The 18,777-nt window shown below is 38.0% G+C and overlaps 1 protein-coding gene across 12 annotated transcripts in view; it reads right to left on the minus strand.

Moving 5' to 3' along the window:
• Window positions 1-8,132: 8,132 nt before the first annotated feature.
• Window positions 8,133-18,777, minus strand: part of NEO1 (neogenin 1) — a 112,734-nt gene continuing 102,089 nt past the window's right edge. For 8 of the 12 annotated variants that reach the window (XM_042472974.1, XM_042472972.1, XM_042472970.1 and 5 more), the window contains 6 exons: window positions 18,250-18,488; window positions 17,825-17,917; window positions 13,704-13,862; window positions 11,500-11,757; window positions 10,374-10,510; window positions 8,133-8,876 (listed from right to left, as the gene is read on the minus strand). In XM_042472974.1, the coding sequence (XP_042328908.1) occupies window positions 8,793-8,876; window positions 10,374-10,510; window positions 11,500-11,757; window positions 13,704-13,862; window positions 17,825-17,917; window positions 18,250-18,488 (970 nt within the window). In that variant the 3' untranslated portion in view covers window positions 8,133-8,792. Of the gene's footprint in view, window positions 9,052-10,373; window positions 10,511-11,499; window positions 11,758-13,703; window positions 13,863-17,824; window positions 17,918-18,249; window positions 18,489-18,777 lie in introns of all 12 variants that reach the window. The other 4 variants (XM_042472977.1, XM_042472976.1, XM_042472968.1 and 1 more) reach the window with 3 other exon arrangements.

The raw sequence follows: 18,777 nt of genomic DNA on the forward strand, positions 1-18,777 counted from the left end.
ATGAGAATTTTTTTTACTATTTCTATTTCTTCATTGTCTAGCCTGAATTTGTGTAGATTCTCTGTGGTCATTATTTTTGTTATCTTTATGTTCAACAGTAACCCTGCCTTTGTACTTTCTTCCTTGATCTTCCTCAGACTCCCCAATTTCCTTCTTCAATAATTTGATTATGGCCAAGGAGATTGCCTGTATAGTTTTCCAGTTCAATCACAAGATGGCACTGTCTGTCTAAGCAAAGGCTTCCCTGAAGCCAGTTGCCAGGCTGAGAAGCCAGGTGAAGGCTCCCTCCTTTTATCAAATGTATTTCTTTTAACAACCTGGCCACGGACAGCAAGGGATGCGGCAAAATGACAGTGTGGTTTATGGAGATTCCGCCTCCTGCCTTGCGTCCCCTTCTTTAGCTCCACTGCCCCACTCTTCCAGCCACTTTCCGACATCAAGGACCATTATCTTTAATAGTAATTGACATTATTTTCCTTCCAAGTACAAAGAAAATGGATTCCCAGGGAGAGTTAAAATACCAGTTGCCGTGACAACGCAGCAGTAGATGATAAGAAGACCTCATTTTGGCTTAATGGCAGGGAGACACGGGCTAATTAAACACCAGTTGGACAGGAAAATTAGCAGGTGAGGGAAGCCTTGTCCAACCTGTCTCTCCATCTCCTCCGATTGAGATCATCCTGTCATCTTTCTCTCCCTGTGAGGCTAGTGGATTTGGGGTCCGCGTACAAAGACAAACGAAGGGATAAAAGTAGTGAAGGAGGCAGGTGATGGAGGAATCCGATACCAGCTGTAAAAGGTGGAATTCCATAAGTTTAAGATTAAACTACACACTTACTACTAAAACAAGAATTCTGTGATGCCTCTAAAGAGAACTGGTTTTATGTTCATAGGAGCTCTGTGGATTATCATCCTCTTCCTCAGATTCACAGAGGACCTCTCCAGCATTTATTCTCCATCTATGGACCAATGAAACTTAACTCTGAAGGTGTACAACATCATCTAAATATTAATTTATCAAACTTTAAAATTTATGCAGAGTGTATAGGGTTTTAAATTGCTTGGGGAGACTATTTGTATAGAGCCAATGAGACAGGGATGGAGATGAAGGCAGCAGAGGGAGCACAGATAACACATTAATTCCTGATCGCCTTCATGATCCTAATTACATAAATTATTAGACAAGCCAAACAGGGGTCTTGTCTCCCTAATATACTGAGCAGCAAACAGAGAGGAGATAAGCTTCATGTGCTCTAAGATGATCAACTGTTTATTCAGCGTTTAAAAAGCCCAATGCGTTTTGGCCATACCAGGCCTTCTATATTTGCTAAAATCAAATATGAACACACTTAAGATATAATATTAAAAAAGATAGGACACCACTCATCAAACTGTGATACAAAAATATCCATATAGTTCTAAACAAAGTTATATATATCCTTCAAAAGAAATCATTGGAGTTGTGAACAGTCTCCAAAATACAGGACCATAAAGATAAAGGAAACAAACATGGCAGCATTTCTGCATATATACATATTCCAATTGACCTTGGGAAGGCATAACCAATGATGTATCTTGGGATGGGACATAGGGACATATGCTGCAATCTCTCCAAACTGTTGCTGAATCTATTCATGTCATCATATTACAGACATACCTATACATATGTTCTAATATAGTGCGCCCGCACCATACACAGGCACACTACACACAGCTTCCTGCTTACGTGGAAGCTGCTTGCCAATGTAAACATTGGTGTGCATGCCTGAGGCACACACACCTCCGTGACACTGCGTGCATGCACCCCATTGTTTCCTATGGGACACAAGCATAGGCGGATTTTCCCTTATGCCGGGGGGGGGGGGGGTCCACAATGGATACCCCACCTAAGAGGAAGGTCCACTGTATATACTTGCTTTATTACATTCAAATTTAAAACTGCAAGTCCAAACCTTCATTTAAATCTGCAGGCACCATGTACATTGAATAGCATAAGATTACAAAACTAGTATTGCATGTACTAAAGTGGGATAGTGTATATCACTGTTGGTCACTACAATTTACAAGTTCTGTCACTTTAGTTGTGTAGGTGCAATATGTGCAATGACCACATGGATGGTGTCCTACTGGTTTAGACAGAGCCATCACAGTATTTTCAGCAGTTTGTCTTAAACTTTTACCATCAGCATGCATAACTAATGTTTTTGATGTTTTTGGTTCTTTTAAATGAAACCTTTGGTTTTTGTTCACATCCTGGAATGTTTTCTAACAGGTGTTAGTGTTTATGTATAGCCTTCTGTAAACCCTTGGTGATATGACTGAATGTCAAGAGTGCAGTGTAGATGATCCCTAATATGTTAAGCAAAGTTAATTGCTTCCTGCATCAGAAAAGAACTGGAGCACCATAATTCAAAATTTGAAAACATTACTTTGATTTCTCCAGTCAGCATAAGCAATGTTCTGGGATTTGTATTTGTCCAAAGTAACTTCTCAAAGCTTGGGCTTCAAATACAGCAGCTGGAATGTTTGAATAAATACTATTACATAAAGGCCTAGTCAGAAAACAGAAATGACAAAAACTAAACTTACCCATGTGTTGCCTGCTATTTTCCTAGGTCATTGTTGGACACTCCTCAGAGACAGCAGCTCACAAAAGAATTTTGCAGGCAGTGGCTGAAGAAAGACTTTAAGTAGTATATAGAAATGTCTAATAACACTTTAAATCTAGAAAAGGCACACATCTTAATCCAACTGTCAAAATTATTACTTTCAGAGAAGGCTATGCCTAGAGTGACAAGACACAGTGCTATTGTGGAACGATAAGTCCTCTGCTTGAGCAGAAGCTTGTATGTGAAAAGGTTGGATCTTTGGCTTTGTGACACTATGTCTGAGGCCTGGGCCTGACACCAAGAATTACATTACACCCTATACAGGTATCATGCATCAAACTTGGGTATGTGTTTTGGGTGAACCAGAAGGAAGCTAATTCCTGTCCAATTTGCCATGCCATTGTTATGGGGGTGGGTGGGGGTGGGGGGTCACGCATCCCAGGACATGTGGAATTCAATCTTTATAGATTCTTGCACAAAATAACATGGCTCATGCATGTCAGACTAATGAGCAGATGAGAATGCAGCTCAAATGATTTTGCACTTCTGGCTCCTACAATACAGTCAGCTGCTAGGATGGTGCATCTGAATCTTCCTGCCAGTATGACCATTGGCTGTTTCTGGTGAGAATTCTGAGAGTTAATAGTCCAGAAAATTCACTTTTTGAATTTAATCATAACATTTACATTTAAATGTGACTTTTTGAAAAGATCCTGCTGTACCCCCCTCCCATAAACAGAAAAACAGAACTAAAATATGGGCAAACAAGTGCAAAAGTAACACATACTGGAAAAGAACACATTTACTCATCTGTAGGTGCCACCTCAAACTCATGGAACGACACGTTCCTTGCACTGTGTAGGGCCAATATTCCTAATGGAAGATCACTTCAGTAATGATTTTAAAGACATGGTCAACTCTACAATCACATAACTAAGGAACAAAGTGATACATTTTCATATCAAAGCATGTTATTACTTTAATAGCAGTAGCAAGCATACCAAATTTTGGGGTGGAGGGGTTAAAGTAATTTTAAGGACATCACAGAAAATAATGTGAAGCACTGCACAGAAAATAAACCATGTCCTAGGATACATTGCTCTTTAAAATCTCGTTTAAAGTTTCTTTAAAATTTGGTCTGTTTTACTCTAAACTACTAGATTCCAGGTATAGTATCACTGTTTCTGATTCTAGATTACTACAATTTCACCCTTCAAAAAGGGAACATTCCACAGCCAATTGGGTGGCACTGAACAAAGTGATGATGAAGTGCCTTTGTATACTCAGGTGTGAATGCAAAGATATGTCAAGACGTTTGCAGTTTATCCACTGGGGTGAGCATAGTTTGTCAGCTTTAAAAGTCCTTTGCTGGTTTCTAGTTTCCAGCTGTAATTCAAAGTGCTGATTTTAAATAACAGGGTCCTAAAGAACTTGCAATCAGGAAATCTCATATCTTTTCCTCATACAAACCTGCTTGATCCTCTAAGATTATCTCCTCAGGCCTTCTTCTGGGTGGTCCCACTCCCAAAGGCCAAGTGGCTGGCAATGCAAGAAAAGGGCTTTCAGAGACAATGCTCTGGTTGTGAAATGTATCTTTCCCAGAAATACTAACGCAGACAAACTTTTTTTGACTTACAGATGCAAAGTTACAGTTTTACTCTCTTGAAAACATACCTAAATCAATTAACAGGCTGCTCTTTACTTATTAAAATTTACATACTGAAAAAAAGCTATTTGTTTGCATGTTATTGTTTAGTTGGTTCAGTTATTGCAGACCATCTTGAGAGACCAGATATAAATGCTTTACAGAAATAAAGCAAATAAATTATAATCTATTTTTCAGATATATGGCCCTATCATAAAATGTTCATCTCAGCAATGTTCATTTCAATTGGCTTAGTGAAGGTACCAACCTGGGAATTCACATACCTTGGTAAATTTCATTTGTGGTCCAGAGATCAAACAGGTCATATTTCTACCTATCTCTTCAAAAACCAGTCATAATACTTTATGTTTAAAAAAGGTCTTATGCCCATTTCTTTCCTGTTCCCAGCACTGAACCAACGGTCAGATGTTCTCAAACTCGTTGATGGTCATTGATAAAATCATGAGCAAAGGATTGAAAAGAAAACTCTCTAGACAAAACCAGAACTTGATTAGATTAAAAAAGTGTATTGGATATCCAATACCAAACAATAAACATGACAGTATTAAAAATTTGTAGAGTATACAGCAAATACTACAGAAAAAAATGTACAGAAAGTTACAAGTTTACAGCAGTCCTCAGAACTCTCCTACATCAGAACTGTAAAACAATATACAGAGCCCCCCGCCCGCGCTTCTCCATATTCAGCTGGAGAAAGCTGCCATGTAGCAGTTTAGCTATGACACTACAAGATACACAATGTTCCAAATTTAAATCACAAGATATGTAAAAAACAGTGTTAAAATGTGAAAAAGTGCAATACATATAGTACACTGACTTGAATAAATGTCTTTTTTGATTTAACCTTAAAAAACCAACTTTGAACAGTTGTTTTACTATTAAAAATATCCCCTGCCCCCATTCCCAGATTCATGGCAATATTGACATTCATGGTGTTCTACATAAGTAGCAATATATTCACAAAAAATCCACCAGTGGGGGAAAAATACTGAGTACACATGATGGCATATCTTTGGGTATAGGTAAGAGAGAAATGTACACATCTGAGGAATAGTGTGTGTGCACCAATGGAAGTCAGTGGATGTGATGGGAAAGTACTACAGATAGGAAAGCATTGCTATCCTTTGCTGTGAGAACTTTGTACAATGGAAAAACAGTCATGCAGAACAGTTCCTGTCCCAAGAATAAAAAGCCAATTTTAACATGTTTATTTGTTCATGTCCTTCCACTGAACGGTGCTCAAGGCAGCTATACTCACTTGCCCTGCTTGTACAGGGCCCTAGGTTAACCCTAAAGCCCAGCTCCAGAGAACTGAATCGCAACTATTCTGTGCACAGTACAGGTTTTTAAGTATCCTATTAAAAACTCACTGCTGCTTCAACTGGGAGATGTTCCTCATTTATGAGGAGGGTGTGAGGGGGGGCACACCCTCCTCTTCTGTTTGCATACAAAAGTATGCAGCCTACCCACAACTCCATCACATATACACACAACACATAACTGGATCCAGGTTAGTGGCTGAAACATCCCCTCCCTCACTTAATTTTGCTAACTATCGATTTTCCAGGTGCCCACGTTTGTTCATACAATAGGCTTTTCCCGACAGTCCCAAAAAAAACCAAACATTCAATTAATCTGTGAGAATTAAGGATTACGGTGAGACAGAATCAATGCCTTAATGCTACACTTGAAAATATCTCTGAGGCATTATGATGGTTACCCTTGGAAGACAGAACATTGAGCTAGATGGACTACTTTCAAATTTCATGGCACTTTTCATGTACAGTAATTATAAAAATTAATACAACATTTTAAAATAGATGGCTTATTGTTCAGATCCAGCATAAGAATTCTTCTACATATGCTACAGTTGCTATCCAGAATGAATTAATACCTCAATGTTTCATAATTAGAAAACATTGTGATCAGTTTTAGCACTCTTAAGTAAAATGCCAGCAATCCTTGTTTTTCATAGTTGGTTCCAAGAGTTCTTCCAAATGCATCTGCTTACACTCGGCTGAAAGCAAATGCAGACATGAAACTGTTTATGGAGCAAAAGCAACTTGGCGGAAAGGGCACTGCAGGAACAAAAAAGAGGCTGGCAGGGGAAGAGTTATGCATTTCTATTCTCACTAATTACTACTTTCTTGCCAGTCATTTCTCCCCAATACTGCTTTGTAATAAATAGCTGAAGCTGTTTTACAAACTCAACTGGCAAACAATATACAAAGCCAGGCTTAATTATATGGTTAATTAAAAGATTCCATAACATCTGGCACTGATTTTATCTTAGCCTCCTTGGAGCCCACTGCTAGCACTCAGGTTTTATATGTAAAAATGCTTAGAATAAATTATCTCCAAAAACTACCCAAAGATCTATCTCTTTCTCTTATCAACCTGCAGTCCTTTTATGTCTACATGTGAATTTCAAAATAAGCTTTAAAACAATAACAACAACAACTTCTTCTCTCTCATGCTAAGTCACCATTCCAGAAGGTGGCACTAGAAGCAAACAGATAACAAATAGGAAATCAAATGTTTATAAGATAATCAGGAATTTCCTTTTCACTTCCCCCTCTTTCTCTGGCTGGAGCAGCCTTTAAGCCACAAACATTTTATTCCTATGTTTTTAGACAAGGGTCCTGAACAGACAGGCCAAAATAAAGTTGCTTCTGGTCACTTTGGAGGTATGCTGTTTAAATGATACACATGTTTTAAGAGGCCAGAAGCTGCACCAAAGCTGTGCTCCAGTCCTTAAGATGCATGCATCATTTAAACAGCATGCCTCCAAAGCGACCTGAAGCAGCTTTATTTTGGCCTGTCTGTTCAGGCCCTAAGTCTACAAAGACATTCTTTTCTGATTGAAGTGCAGCACTTGAAAGTACTTTTGACAACTGTTGGGATGGTGGATAGTTAAAAGAGAAAGGTGACCCATCCTCCATCTATGATTGACCACTACAGATTAAAAGATCTAGAAGAAAACAATGTTAGGAGGCATATTTTTAAATATGTGAAACCTTTAAAACAAAAGAAAGCTCTGCTGCTAAGACACACTGTGGTATCTGATCCTATAGGACCCTACATTACAACAGGAGAGTATTTCTAAAGGAAATACACTCTGTGATTTAGTAACCAGACACACTGAATGACTAGCTCACAAAGCAGATGGTGGGGAAAAAGGCATTCACCCAGTCTGTGATCTGTTTCATGAGTTTGAATTGGTTGAAACAATACTTTCTGTGTTGTTGTTTTGTCCGCATGAGCAATTTCATCTGTCTTCTACCATATGCTCATAAGGACAGGTAATGCACAAATTGGGTGATTACAGGGGTAGTCAGTGGATATTTCTGTGGTACTTTTTCAGTCACTTGGATAAGGGATCTGTTTAATTTGCTGCCTTGAATTACAGTCAGCCCTCCATATCCATGGATTATTTTAATCCACGGATTCAAGCATCCATGGTTTGCAACTATTTAAAAACTATATAAATTCCAAAAAGCAAAGCTTTATTTTGCCATTTTATATACGGGACACCATTTTAACTATCCCATTGTACATAATGAGTATCCATGGATTTTGGTATCCATGAGGCATCCTGGAACCAAAGTCCAGCAGATACCAAGGGCCCACTGTATTACATTTTCCCCACCTGGGCACATTCTAGGGGATGGTTAAGACTACTCATATGAATACATTGGTGCTGCATCATTCCAGGGAAACAATGAAACATCATACCATTCTGTAGTTTCCTGGCCCCATCCCTGACCCCACCCCATATTGAAAACGCATAAAAACCAAAATATTTCTCCGTGTAACATTTCAATCCAGATAGCTGATCTCACAGTGATGAGAGAGAATCTAGTCAGGCTTTTAATAATTATAATATAAAAATAAAAAAGCTTACAAATAGCAATGCAGCATCCCCAAGGCCATGGATTAACTGCCGGAAAGTGATGTAACTATACACACACTAAAATAAAACCCAAACAAAAAACAAAAAACGGAACAACCCACACTGGCAATGAATTCCCGTACACAATAGAACAAGCAGTCAAACATCCGTTTAGGCTGTGGGAAACAACACAAATTGGTTTTTTTTTAATCTGATTACATGTTTTAATAAAAAAATACAATAAAATAAAAACACACAAACAAAATTGTACATAAATGCAAATGTCCAACACTGAAAAATCAGGGCAGGTCACAGCACTGAGACAAAACCTGACTCAAATTAACGTTAAGCCCACTTCTTTGTCTGGATGCTGGATCTCATCAGCCTGATGCATCGCCCTCATCTCTTGTTTATGTCATCTCAGCAAGACGTAGAATCCAACTTTCCAATAGGTTCATTTTAGGGCAATGAACAGAAAAGTCGCTTAGTTAACCAGCATTGGCACTGTAGCTGGTTGCATGTCCTTCTTGTGCTGTCCCCTAGTCTTTGTACATTTCCTTGTGCTCCAAGGCTAAGTCCCAAGACCTGTGAAACAGGCTCTGGAGTCATTTCTTGGGGAAGGCTGTCATGCTGTTGTGATTGCATTAAGGTCCTTCATTAGTCCTTCCAGGTGGGCCATCTCTTTGGTCAGCTCATCCGGTTCATAATTCTGCAGGAGATTTAACAGGGTTACTGGACAAGATGAGCTGCATTGTTTCAGGAGGGAAGTGGGGGAAGGAACCATGTCCAATAATTCTGATATTGGTCATGGTAGCAAAGCCACAGTTATTAGATGGATTGTGTTACTACAAAAACTGAGATGTCCCCATTCCATTTTCATTTTGCTAAAGCAATGAAATAAGAAATATGCAAGTAGGAGCAGCATCCAGCATGTAAACAAACCCCAGACAAACAGTAAATGGTGAATTAACAAGACAAAATGTGATGATAGGTGGGGGAGCACAAGAAGAGAGGAAAGAGAAAAAAAATAATCAACTTTTTAATACCCAGGTCAACACCTAATAGATAATGATTTTGGCATATTCCAAATGCCTACCAAATCTTGCTGAAAAACTGTGTTTCTCAGTATGAATGTTAAAGGAATGTTCAGGTCCTTGAAAGACACCCAAGGAAAGTGATAATAAGCTAGATGATTGTTGATCATCTACTGTAAGTATTTTGACAGTATTAGCAGCAGTTACATATCATTTTTATAACCATGGAAGATGACATATTAGTATAATTTTTTTTCTCATCTGGTAAAGGATGAGAAATATTTGAATGCTTCAGACTAGTATTGTGAATAATACTGCTCTTGAAAAAAATACTGAAGCAGAAATTTAGAAATCAGAATAATTAACTTGTCTACCTCCTCCCAGTTTTATATGAGGGCCCGCAATCTACTGTGGCTTCTCAAAATAAAACTTAGGCTCTCCAAGCATACCAATGAAGTATTCTCTAGCCAGACTCTATAAGCTATTAAGATATATCACAGGTACTATCATATTTCATTTTTAGCTCCAACCAAGGTGTGAATGATGTCAACTCTTCTGTTTTAACATGCAGCTATTGGGGATGTGGTCAACTTATCACCAACAATACAATGGCTTTAGAAGAAAAAAACAACTTGCACATTCACCTTATTATATGGGATAGGCTAGAGTGCAGTATATTGACAGTGCATTAAACCTTGTCCACCTAATCTACCACAATAGATTTTGACTAGCAAGGACTTTAGAAGGTTGTCAAAGACCTCCTAGGTTCTGCTTCAAATCTTTTAAAGTACGTGAGAGGACTGAATCTGGATGCTTATTTATTGAAAACAGATGCTCTGTAATCAAGCCATGGTTTTACCACAATTCCTATTCTAGAAGAAATAACAGCTTTCAAAAAAGCATAAATGAAAAATTGTTGATAGAACCAGAGTGCTGGTTTTATCTTTAAAAAAACAACTATTGAATTGCTACAGAAAACTAAGAAGACACTTTTGCTGCTGCTGCTATTTCTTTAAAGGATACGTCACAACTGAAAAACAACTGCACCACTAACATATTTTAATTCTCAAAAATATGTTCAGTTTGAACTATGTTTAACGTCACTCTAAGTAACAGTCAAAGCTTTAAATGTGATGCAGTAACATGAGGCTGTCGTCTATAAGTATACTTACACTTTCTGTGTCTTCGAGCATCCTTGTAGTTTCCTGAACTTCAGGAGCACTTGGGACTACAACTGGCATAGGAGGCCGAGTTCTCCCCAGAGTGCCAATTGATGCAGTCTTCACTGAATGAACTGGATGGCTAGAAGCTTAACATAAATTATGATCAAGTTTAGTCATCTGAATTAATAACTTATGCAACTAAGCTTAATCAGGTTGCTGTTTATTTTCTGCCTGATTTGTTGCCATTAAGTTATAGTAAGGAAAGAGTCAGATTTCACCAATATCTCAGTCTTGATCCTGTCTATGCAAAACAGCCAAATAGTGGTTGATAGCCTCATCTCTTCTGGTTGAGACACCAAGGGCTGTATCTCTGAAGTTCCTATGGCTTGGGTAAGTATATATAAAAGAACGTAACTTGGTCTCCAACCATTTAAGGCAACCTTCACCCACATTTTTTTTACCCTGGGGGAATCCTTGAAATAATTTACAGGTTTCGGGGATCACCTGGATAAAACCTATTATATTTATAGCTTTTTAAAAAGGTTTGATTTTTTTATTCACAATCTTTTGTATACACCCCCCCCCCCACACACACACAACCTCTTGTGGAACCCTAGGGTTACAGGGAACCCTCACTGAAAAACTGATTTAAGGGTTTAAAAAGTTAAAATAGCATTGGAACCACACACTGACTGGAAGCCTATGCAGGCATATTAATAATTTTGAGGCATGCCTCTAAAGTTATCTGTTGGGGTCTACATGCCAGCATAGGGTTAGATCCTAATTCTTCTCTTTCTACTATCACCCTTTACTCTTCCCTTTTCTGTTTCTCTTACTGTGACTCCCTGCCTTCTCCTCCCTATTGGTGGACTGCTAGGAGAGGTATGGATTGCTCTTGCCAAAGTTCTGAATTTATCACTGGCAAAGACCTTAGAAAGTGGGCCAGGGGCAGCACATGGCTTTAGTACAGGTTGTCCAACTCTTTTAAGCCATAGCTGTGATATTATTACACTTGTGAAATGCTTCCAGAAGCAGCTTATCTGTTGCCCATATCTCCCTCTTTTTTCAGAGCCCCTCAAACTATTATCTACATTCATGGCTCATGCTTCCTAACTATGAATTCCTTGGAACTCACCCTGCTGGGATAATAAAGGTGTGCTTGGCAAGGCAGGGTCAAAGGTTGCCCCAGTGGGTGGTACTGCTGGCACAGCAAAGCTCTTCAAAGGATGAGAAGGACGAACATGGGCAGTAGGGAGATTTTGGCCTGTCTCCTCTTCCTGACTACCAGGCAGATAAGATCCTGTAGTACTTTCTGGCTCCTGATGCTCAGCACAACACGTCTGAGAGGAAGACGCTGGCATGGTATCTGTGCTAGGTGTATTCCGAACAGATTCTGGGTTAGGAAAGAAGATGAACATTCTGTTTTATTTCAACAAAATAGTCCTAGCTATTCCTGCTAGCATGAAACCAGAATGCTCAAGCATTTTTACAGATAACTTCATTGCAATTAGGTAACAGCCACCTCAGCAGTAAGTTATAAATACTTTCCTAAACAAGTCACCCAAGGACTCAGCTAATCTAATTCATATTTGAATAATATTCTATAGTGGTGGTAAGTTCTTCTACTTTGTTATTAAGGCCATAATCCTTTGTACAAGGGCTATTGACTCTTTCTGGAATGGTCTGACTATTACAAAAGTACAGTCAATGAATCAAGATACAAACTGATTTACTGCAGTATCTAAAATGTACCTTTAAATCTGCTTCTTCCAAATATATTGAACTTGAGGTTGTTTTTTTAAAAATAAACTGGATGCCTTTTAAGTAGTTTTATCCTATTCATCTTAAGTACAGTTACTGTAATCCTTTCAGCTTCCCTGTTACTAATGTACATTAGGAAACATACATGAGGAGTTTACTTTTAACTCAGTGTTGCTAAAAAATACAATTAGTTCTCTAGTGAAACAAGAGATTAATATTATCTGCATCACAATGCCACTCTTCATGGCCTGAATAAATAAGAAAGACAATAAATTATGCAAATCTACAATGAAAGAATTTAGATCACCACCATCTCCTGGATCAAATAAAACTCAGTCATTAAAATAGCTAATATTGCAAAAAAAAGTGTAATACTACAGATATATATGAGAATATTGCTTTGTTGCTATACCAGAGCTTCAGAGAAGCTCACCCAGACCTCAGCTTTGCATGCACATGGGTTTCACTGCAATGCAGCCATTCACTTGACTTATTATGTTGGTTATAATCATTTTAGCAATATAGAGATCTGAGAGTTGGTGTGTCTTGAAAATCCAGCCATTGGTAACAGCAGCATTCTGGTTCAATATTCTTTACAGTAATAATGTTTTAATAATAATGTCTACAGTAATAATGTATTTACAATTCAAAATGGAGAGTAAAATGCAGACAGGGGCCCTGACATTTATTTTGCTGTAGAAAGTTTCTTTATATATTCTCAAGTTATTTCTCAGAGCACCAACAGCAAGTGATGACAGTATATACATATATTATGTTGCCTTAAGCTCTTAAGTGCTGGATGGGCTGCTTGAAAAGCAGCTATCAAGAGTAAATACACAAGCTTGAAAAAGGCAAACTAAATTTGGGTTCTTAAACAGAAAATTCTCACTCTTCAACTCTCCTGCTGTTTAAATACAAGTTATCAGTACTGTAATAATATTCAAACTGTGCTTGATTAAACACCATCTGCAGATTATATAGGGAAAACAGACAGGCCTTTAGTATGTATGAATCATAAAACTTGCTATTAAAGTGGGCATTGTTATCCTTTCTTTTGTAGAGCAGATGCAGTGTATGATTGACTGAGTTGCTTCTAAATATGAAAGAGGCATTATTCATTTATAAATATATCCCTGGGAATCTGAAGAGCATCTGATTTCCTTGTGCTTTGCAAGCCTCTTCACCCAAACTGAAATGATCACCCCTACCTTCAAAGCTTAAGATGCTGAAGTAGTTGACACAAGTACACATGTAACTAGGACTTAAAAATAAATAAAAGTGTTGCAATATTTAAGCAAACAATCAAACACATTTATAACAGCCATTGCAAAAGTGAAAAGATCACAATGGCTCAGTCTTATGCATGCATACTTGAAAATAAGCCCCATAATTTAGTAGAACGTATTTCCTAACTCAGGATAGCATCCTAAGCAAATCACTGGACAACCCTAATAACTTAGCCCTCCCCACACACAAATAGAAAAGTGGGATCTGAGTCTGTCATGGAAGTCCTGGTCTTCACAACACTTTTGAAATGACTGCCTTCCAAGGAAGTGTGGTCCAGGTCATTCCTCTCACCTGTGGAATTAGCCCTGTCTGAATGGGACACGGATGTGCCAACTGGCCATGGATTTGCCTGATGATGAAGATAGCTGCAGGTTGGAGAAGCGAGGCTGCCGGAGTGGAAATGATGGTGGGGGTTATCAAGGGAATGGATGGGATGAGCACTAATCACAGCTGTGAATGAATATAAGACAGAAAAAAAAATACTTAACACACAGACCAATTTGCATGCATGCTGAAGTGCACTCCTGCCCATTTTACCACACAGAGACAGTTTATTTAAAACAGGCACAGTGTCAGGATACTGGCACAACGAAGATATAAAACCTAGGAAGCAACAACCTCAGGCTCTGGCCTCATGTTTAACACCCGATTTCTTTGGGGGAAGAGGGCTAGGTTCTCACATAGTTTCTACATACTGTCCTGAAATGAGGATGTGGAACTTGAATATGAACTCAAATGATAGGAATTATTGCAGAACATCAGAAATAAAATGAAGTTCCTACGTAATGAGAACTAACGGGAATTTCAGCTCACAAGGAACTCTGCACTCACACACACACCTGATCTAAAAAAAGAAGAAGAGGAAAATCAACTATCGGCTTTTAAACTGACAGCGTAGAATCTTGTATTTTGCTCAGTTATGACTCTCTATAAAAAAAATTGGTAAAGCAGTAGGAATAAATGAAAAATGAAGGGGATACTTTCCAGGTAGTATAACAATAAACACAGCTATGACAAGAAACAGTATTGCAAAAAATGACAGAAACCAAAGGGACTAAGAACAGAGTGATAATTTATGAAAGAGGCCAAGCACAGATATAATGATTAATCTTGGTTCACAAACTTAATTCTGGTTCACATCTCAAAAGGACAATGAAAGCCTTTTTAGACTTTGAGAACTAAGCCTGCCATCACAGGGCAGGGATAGAAAAACAAGAAATGTTTGTCATCTGGCAAGTAAAGAAGTGGATTTCACCAAAGTTTGCTCAGTTCAGACCTGGGCTCCCATTTGTATCATAGTTTCACATCATTTGCCAGCAACATTTAATAATGATATAGAGACAATTCAATTAATAATTAATTAATTTCAAGTACAAATCCATAGGTAGTAAAAATGGAACTATCCCGGCACAAGAGAGAGGTATTAGTGAGCTTGAGGAAACTGCAAGATTTTCAGAAGTACAAATGATCAGCTGTCTCACTGCAAGGTCCCAGTGAAGAGGAGGGCATGGCCTATAACACGAACAAGAAAGTGAAGGAGTTTGCGATGGGGCAAGTATTCACACTGAGTACAGTATTGCAGATATGGTTCTGAAGGGTTAACAACAGTCCTGCAATGTTGTCTAGAGATACTAAACCCTAATGAAAATTGGGATAAAGGTGAGAAAGTACCTTACAACAATGCTGCAGTTTTATCCCATACTTTTTATACTCATGATTCAGGATATACTGAGAGTACCATTCAATAGTTTCACAGTGTAGTTCACTCTGTACTTCATAGGCTGGTAGCTCTGTTGAGCTTGGAACAGCTCATGGGAACACCATCCACTTTTGAGGTAAGAGTGAAGCTAGTTTGGACAGCAGTCAAACATCTCCTGTACTTCTCAAGTTGCAGCAAAGGTCTATCTACTTAAATTGTCTGCTTGGACAATTGTCTCCTAGGTCACATACAGCAGTCAAGTGCACACAGAAGCTTCATGCTCTATAATCTGGACCCAGCTTATTTGCACTTTTAGTCTGGATACACCCCAGGAAACTTTGTTTGATGCATGAAGTAAGGCCTAACATAAAACAGAGACTCTTGTTTTTGAGGTTGCTCTTTTGTTTTTTTCTGCTTTCTCAGATAACAATCCCCCATACACACACACACACACACACAGAGAGAGAGAGAGAGAGAGAGAAGAGAGACACAAGGAGAGGAAGGATATGCAGAAACACTTTGTTTTGGGCCCCGCTTATTCAGGCTGAATGGATAAATATGACAAACATGACTTAAATACTATGCCTGCATAAGTCCAGAAGTCCGTAAGTACTAAAAAAAACAGAACAATGCAAGAAAGTCAAATAGACTAACAGAATAGAACACCACGGTGTAAGGAAACCTGAAGTTTTAAAACTGAATGCTACACACAGCAAGGTTGAGAAGAAAGCAAGAGTACCAAATATGTTGAATTATGAAAATATTTTAACATATGCTTATTGGTTGGATGTAAATATGAAATATATTATTTATCCCTCAATCCATGTGGCATAATTGTGTTGCAGCAAAATGCTCCAATATATTAAGAGTGAATAACGAATTAGGTTTTTCACAACTTCCTAGCCTTCTGAAATAGCTTGTAAGATGAATATAACTTAATTTTGCTAGTAATCCATTTGTTCTCAATTATTTTTTAAAACCCTGGTCATTTTCTTCTTTCTGTCTATGCCCCCCCCCATATTACTTACACCAGTATTTCTCCAGTTATTTGTGTGGGGGATGAGGCAGGGTTCCCCCCAAAAAATGTCAGAAACCAGCATCATATCTCTGCAAACTGACTATAATTCTGTCTCTCTTTCCTAGACAGCCTCCAGGCACTAGCAAGCAATGGCTTGGGGGCTGGCCCCCTTCCAGGGACTACTCCATTGAGTAGCACTGGCTTACACTGTCACCGAATCATCAAATCACAGAAAAGGTCCTCTTGCTTTTATCTGTCTGTCTTGTCTTCTAACCTTTCTTGTTTCGGTATATTTTTTATTCATGTACCTCACTGCTCTTCTGACCTTCTAACAAAAATGAACTTCTCTAGAACTCGATTTGGAGGAGCTAACATGTTTTTCTATTACAATTATGTGAAGTAAAAATTACTGAATTACGGTATCTCAACTAATCACAATGAGTAATTCATATACCTTTTTGGAAGTGACTGAATTCTGATCAGAACATTTAAACACCATCTAAATAACAGAGGATAAGTCTTCTTCATTGACGTTTACTATTAATGAACATTGGTTTTATGTCAGAAAGTCACAAAACATGTGTGGTTAACCAACTACAGTCAGGTTGTGATCAGTCCACTACAGAACTGGCTCAGGCAATAATGCAATTAAAAATGGGAACTACAACAGATGATAGTATTTATTTATTTTTTGCTGTTACTGTAGGAAAATGTTGTTATCTATCATGAAATTTGGCTTTCCATGTTAACTATTTGTAATGGTATTATGAAAAACAAAACAATGTTTTATTATGCCAAAGTGACTTGTCCTATGGAAATTATTTTTTTAATGGGTAGATGTGTTGCTGATTAGCATGAAATTACAAAATGACAGCTGCAGGAGATAAGACAGGTTGGGTCCAGGGTATCTGAAGGAATATATTCTCCCTTATGAATCTGCCCAGTTTTGAGATGTGTAGGGAGGACCTATCTCCCACCAGCCTCAAATGTGCATCTGGTGGAATAATAAGAGAAGGCTTTCTGAGCAGCTGCTCCCAGACTTTCAAATCTCCTTCCTAAAAAGGCTATACCTGTGCTCCCCATGGTGTCCTTCTGCTGCCTGATGATATTTTGTTTGCTTGCTTTTTAAAAATGACATTTGGCAATTGTCTACAGGAAAAGGGCTTTTAACAATTTGTTACACTGTCCATATTTGATATTTTTAATGGATATGTTTTTAAACCATTTTAATTCTGATACTTTTAATTACATTTAAACCTTTCATATGTTTCTAGTAATATGAGTTTTATCCATGTCTTTTAAAACTTCTGTAAGCTATCTGAAGTCTCAGTGCTGGGGAAAAGGTAGAAAATAAATAAGTAAATAAATAAATAAATAACTAAAAAGAGTAATGACTCCTGCTGTTGGCACATAAGGATAAACCCCATGTTGGTGTACTGCTCTTCTATGCCATTTTAAAAATGCTACATAGCACTCCTATCAATCTGACATCAGAAATCACCTGGGCATGGAAACACTATCAGTCCTCTGGAAACTCTAAAAACCTTAATCAGTGTTTTTAGAATAAGAAGATAACTGGTATTTTTTCCCCTAGCATTAAATACATTTCAGGAAGAAGCAAGATTTAGAGTACATTCCTCACACTATGCAATAGGATAGCATTTCAACTAATTGCGTTGGTAGTAATAAACCTACGCTGAGGCGGTTGAGAATCAAATGGCATCATCATTTTTGGTCTCATTCCCCTCCTTCCTGCAAGTGTGGACATGCTATCTTCTGACTCATGTCCTAGAGAAAAATAAAAAACGTTAAATAAAGCATTTTTCTGTCCTTATATACCTCTATCAGCAGACAGAAGTTTATACAGTACATAATAATATTTTAGCTTCCAACTTCAGAAATTGCTTTTAAAAAGATTAATGGGAGAGTTTGTTGTCTAAATTTTCCAAAGCCAAAACAGGTTTTCTGAATTGACTTTCATCTGGTGCAAATATGGTTACTAGCAATCATGCTATTTTGTACATTAATGCCAATGGGTTATATTTTCTCACTGACATATATAATTCTCAAAGAAGGTATAAAAATGATGAGACTAAAATTTAGCATGAATGTTACCTCACCTCTGTATGAGTTCCGTCTTTGATGAATATTGCTGTCCATGGAGTTGTCAACTGGTGTGATATCTTGGGAATTTCGTGGGATTGGGGTGTCAGTCATAATTGGATTGGGATCTGGGGATTTATCAATGGGTTTCAGTTCTAGCCTCTCATGATGAATCCAAAGATCAGGGGGTTTGACATCCTTGGAATTCCCTTTGTATTTGTGAGACCCATTTACAGATTTGCAAGCAGCTCGCTTCCTTTGAAAACAACATGAAAAAAACCAAATACACTTTCACAGGCAGATAGTCACTGTTTTTCCTTCTAGTAGTTTACTCCATCAGACTATGTAAACACCTTTATTCTATGTACACAAACTCTACCACACTGTATATGTTGTGTTGCACAAATAGGAACTACCAGCTAACCCCTTTCTTTTCCAGCATCATCCAACAACAGTAGAAAGTTTCCTTGTTTATGTTATCAGAAATCATATGTTCATGAATATAATATGAAGAGTTCTTTTTATTTTAACCATATTAAATCAAA

The sequence above is a fragment of the Sceloporus undulatus genome, chromosome 6 (assembly GCF_019175285.1).
Source record: "Sceloporus undulatus isolate JIND9_A2432 ecotype Alabama chromosome 6, SceUnd_v1.1, whole genome shotgun sequence".
Classification (NCBI taxonomy): Eukaryota; Metazoa; Chordata; class Lepidosauria; order Squamata; family Phrynosomatidae; genus Sceloporus; species Sceloporus undulatus.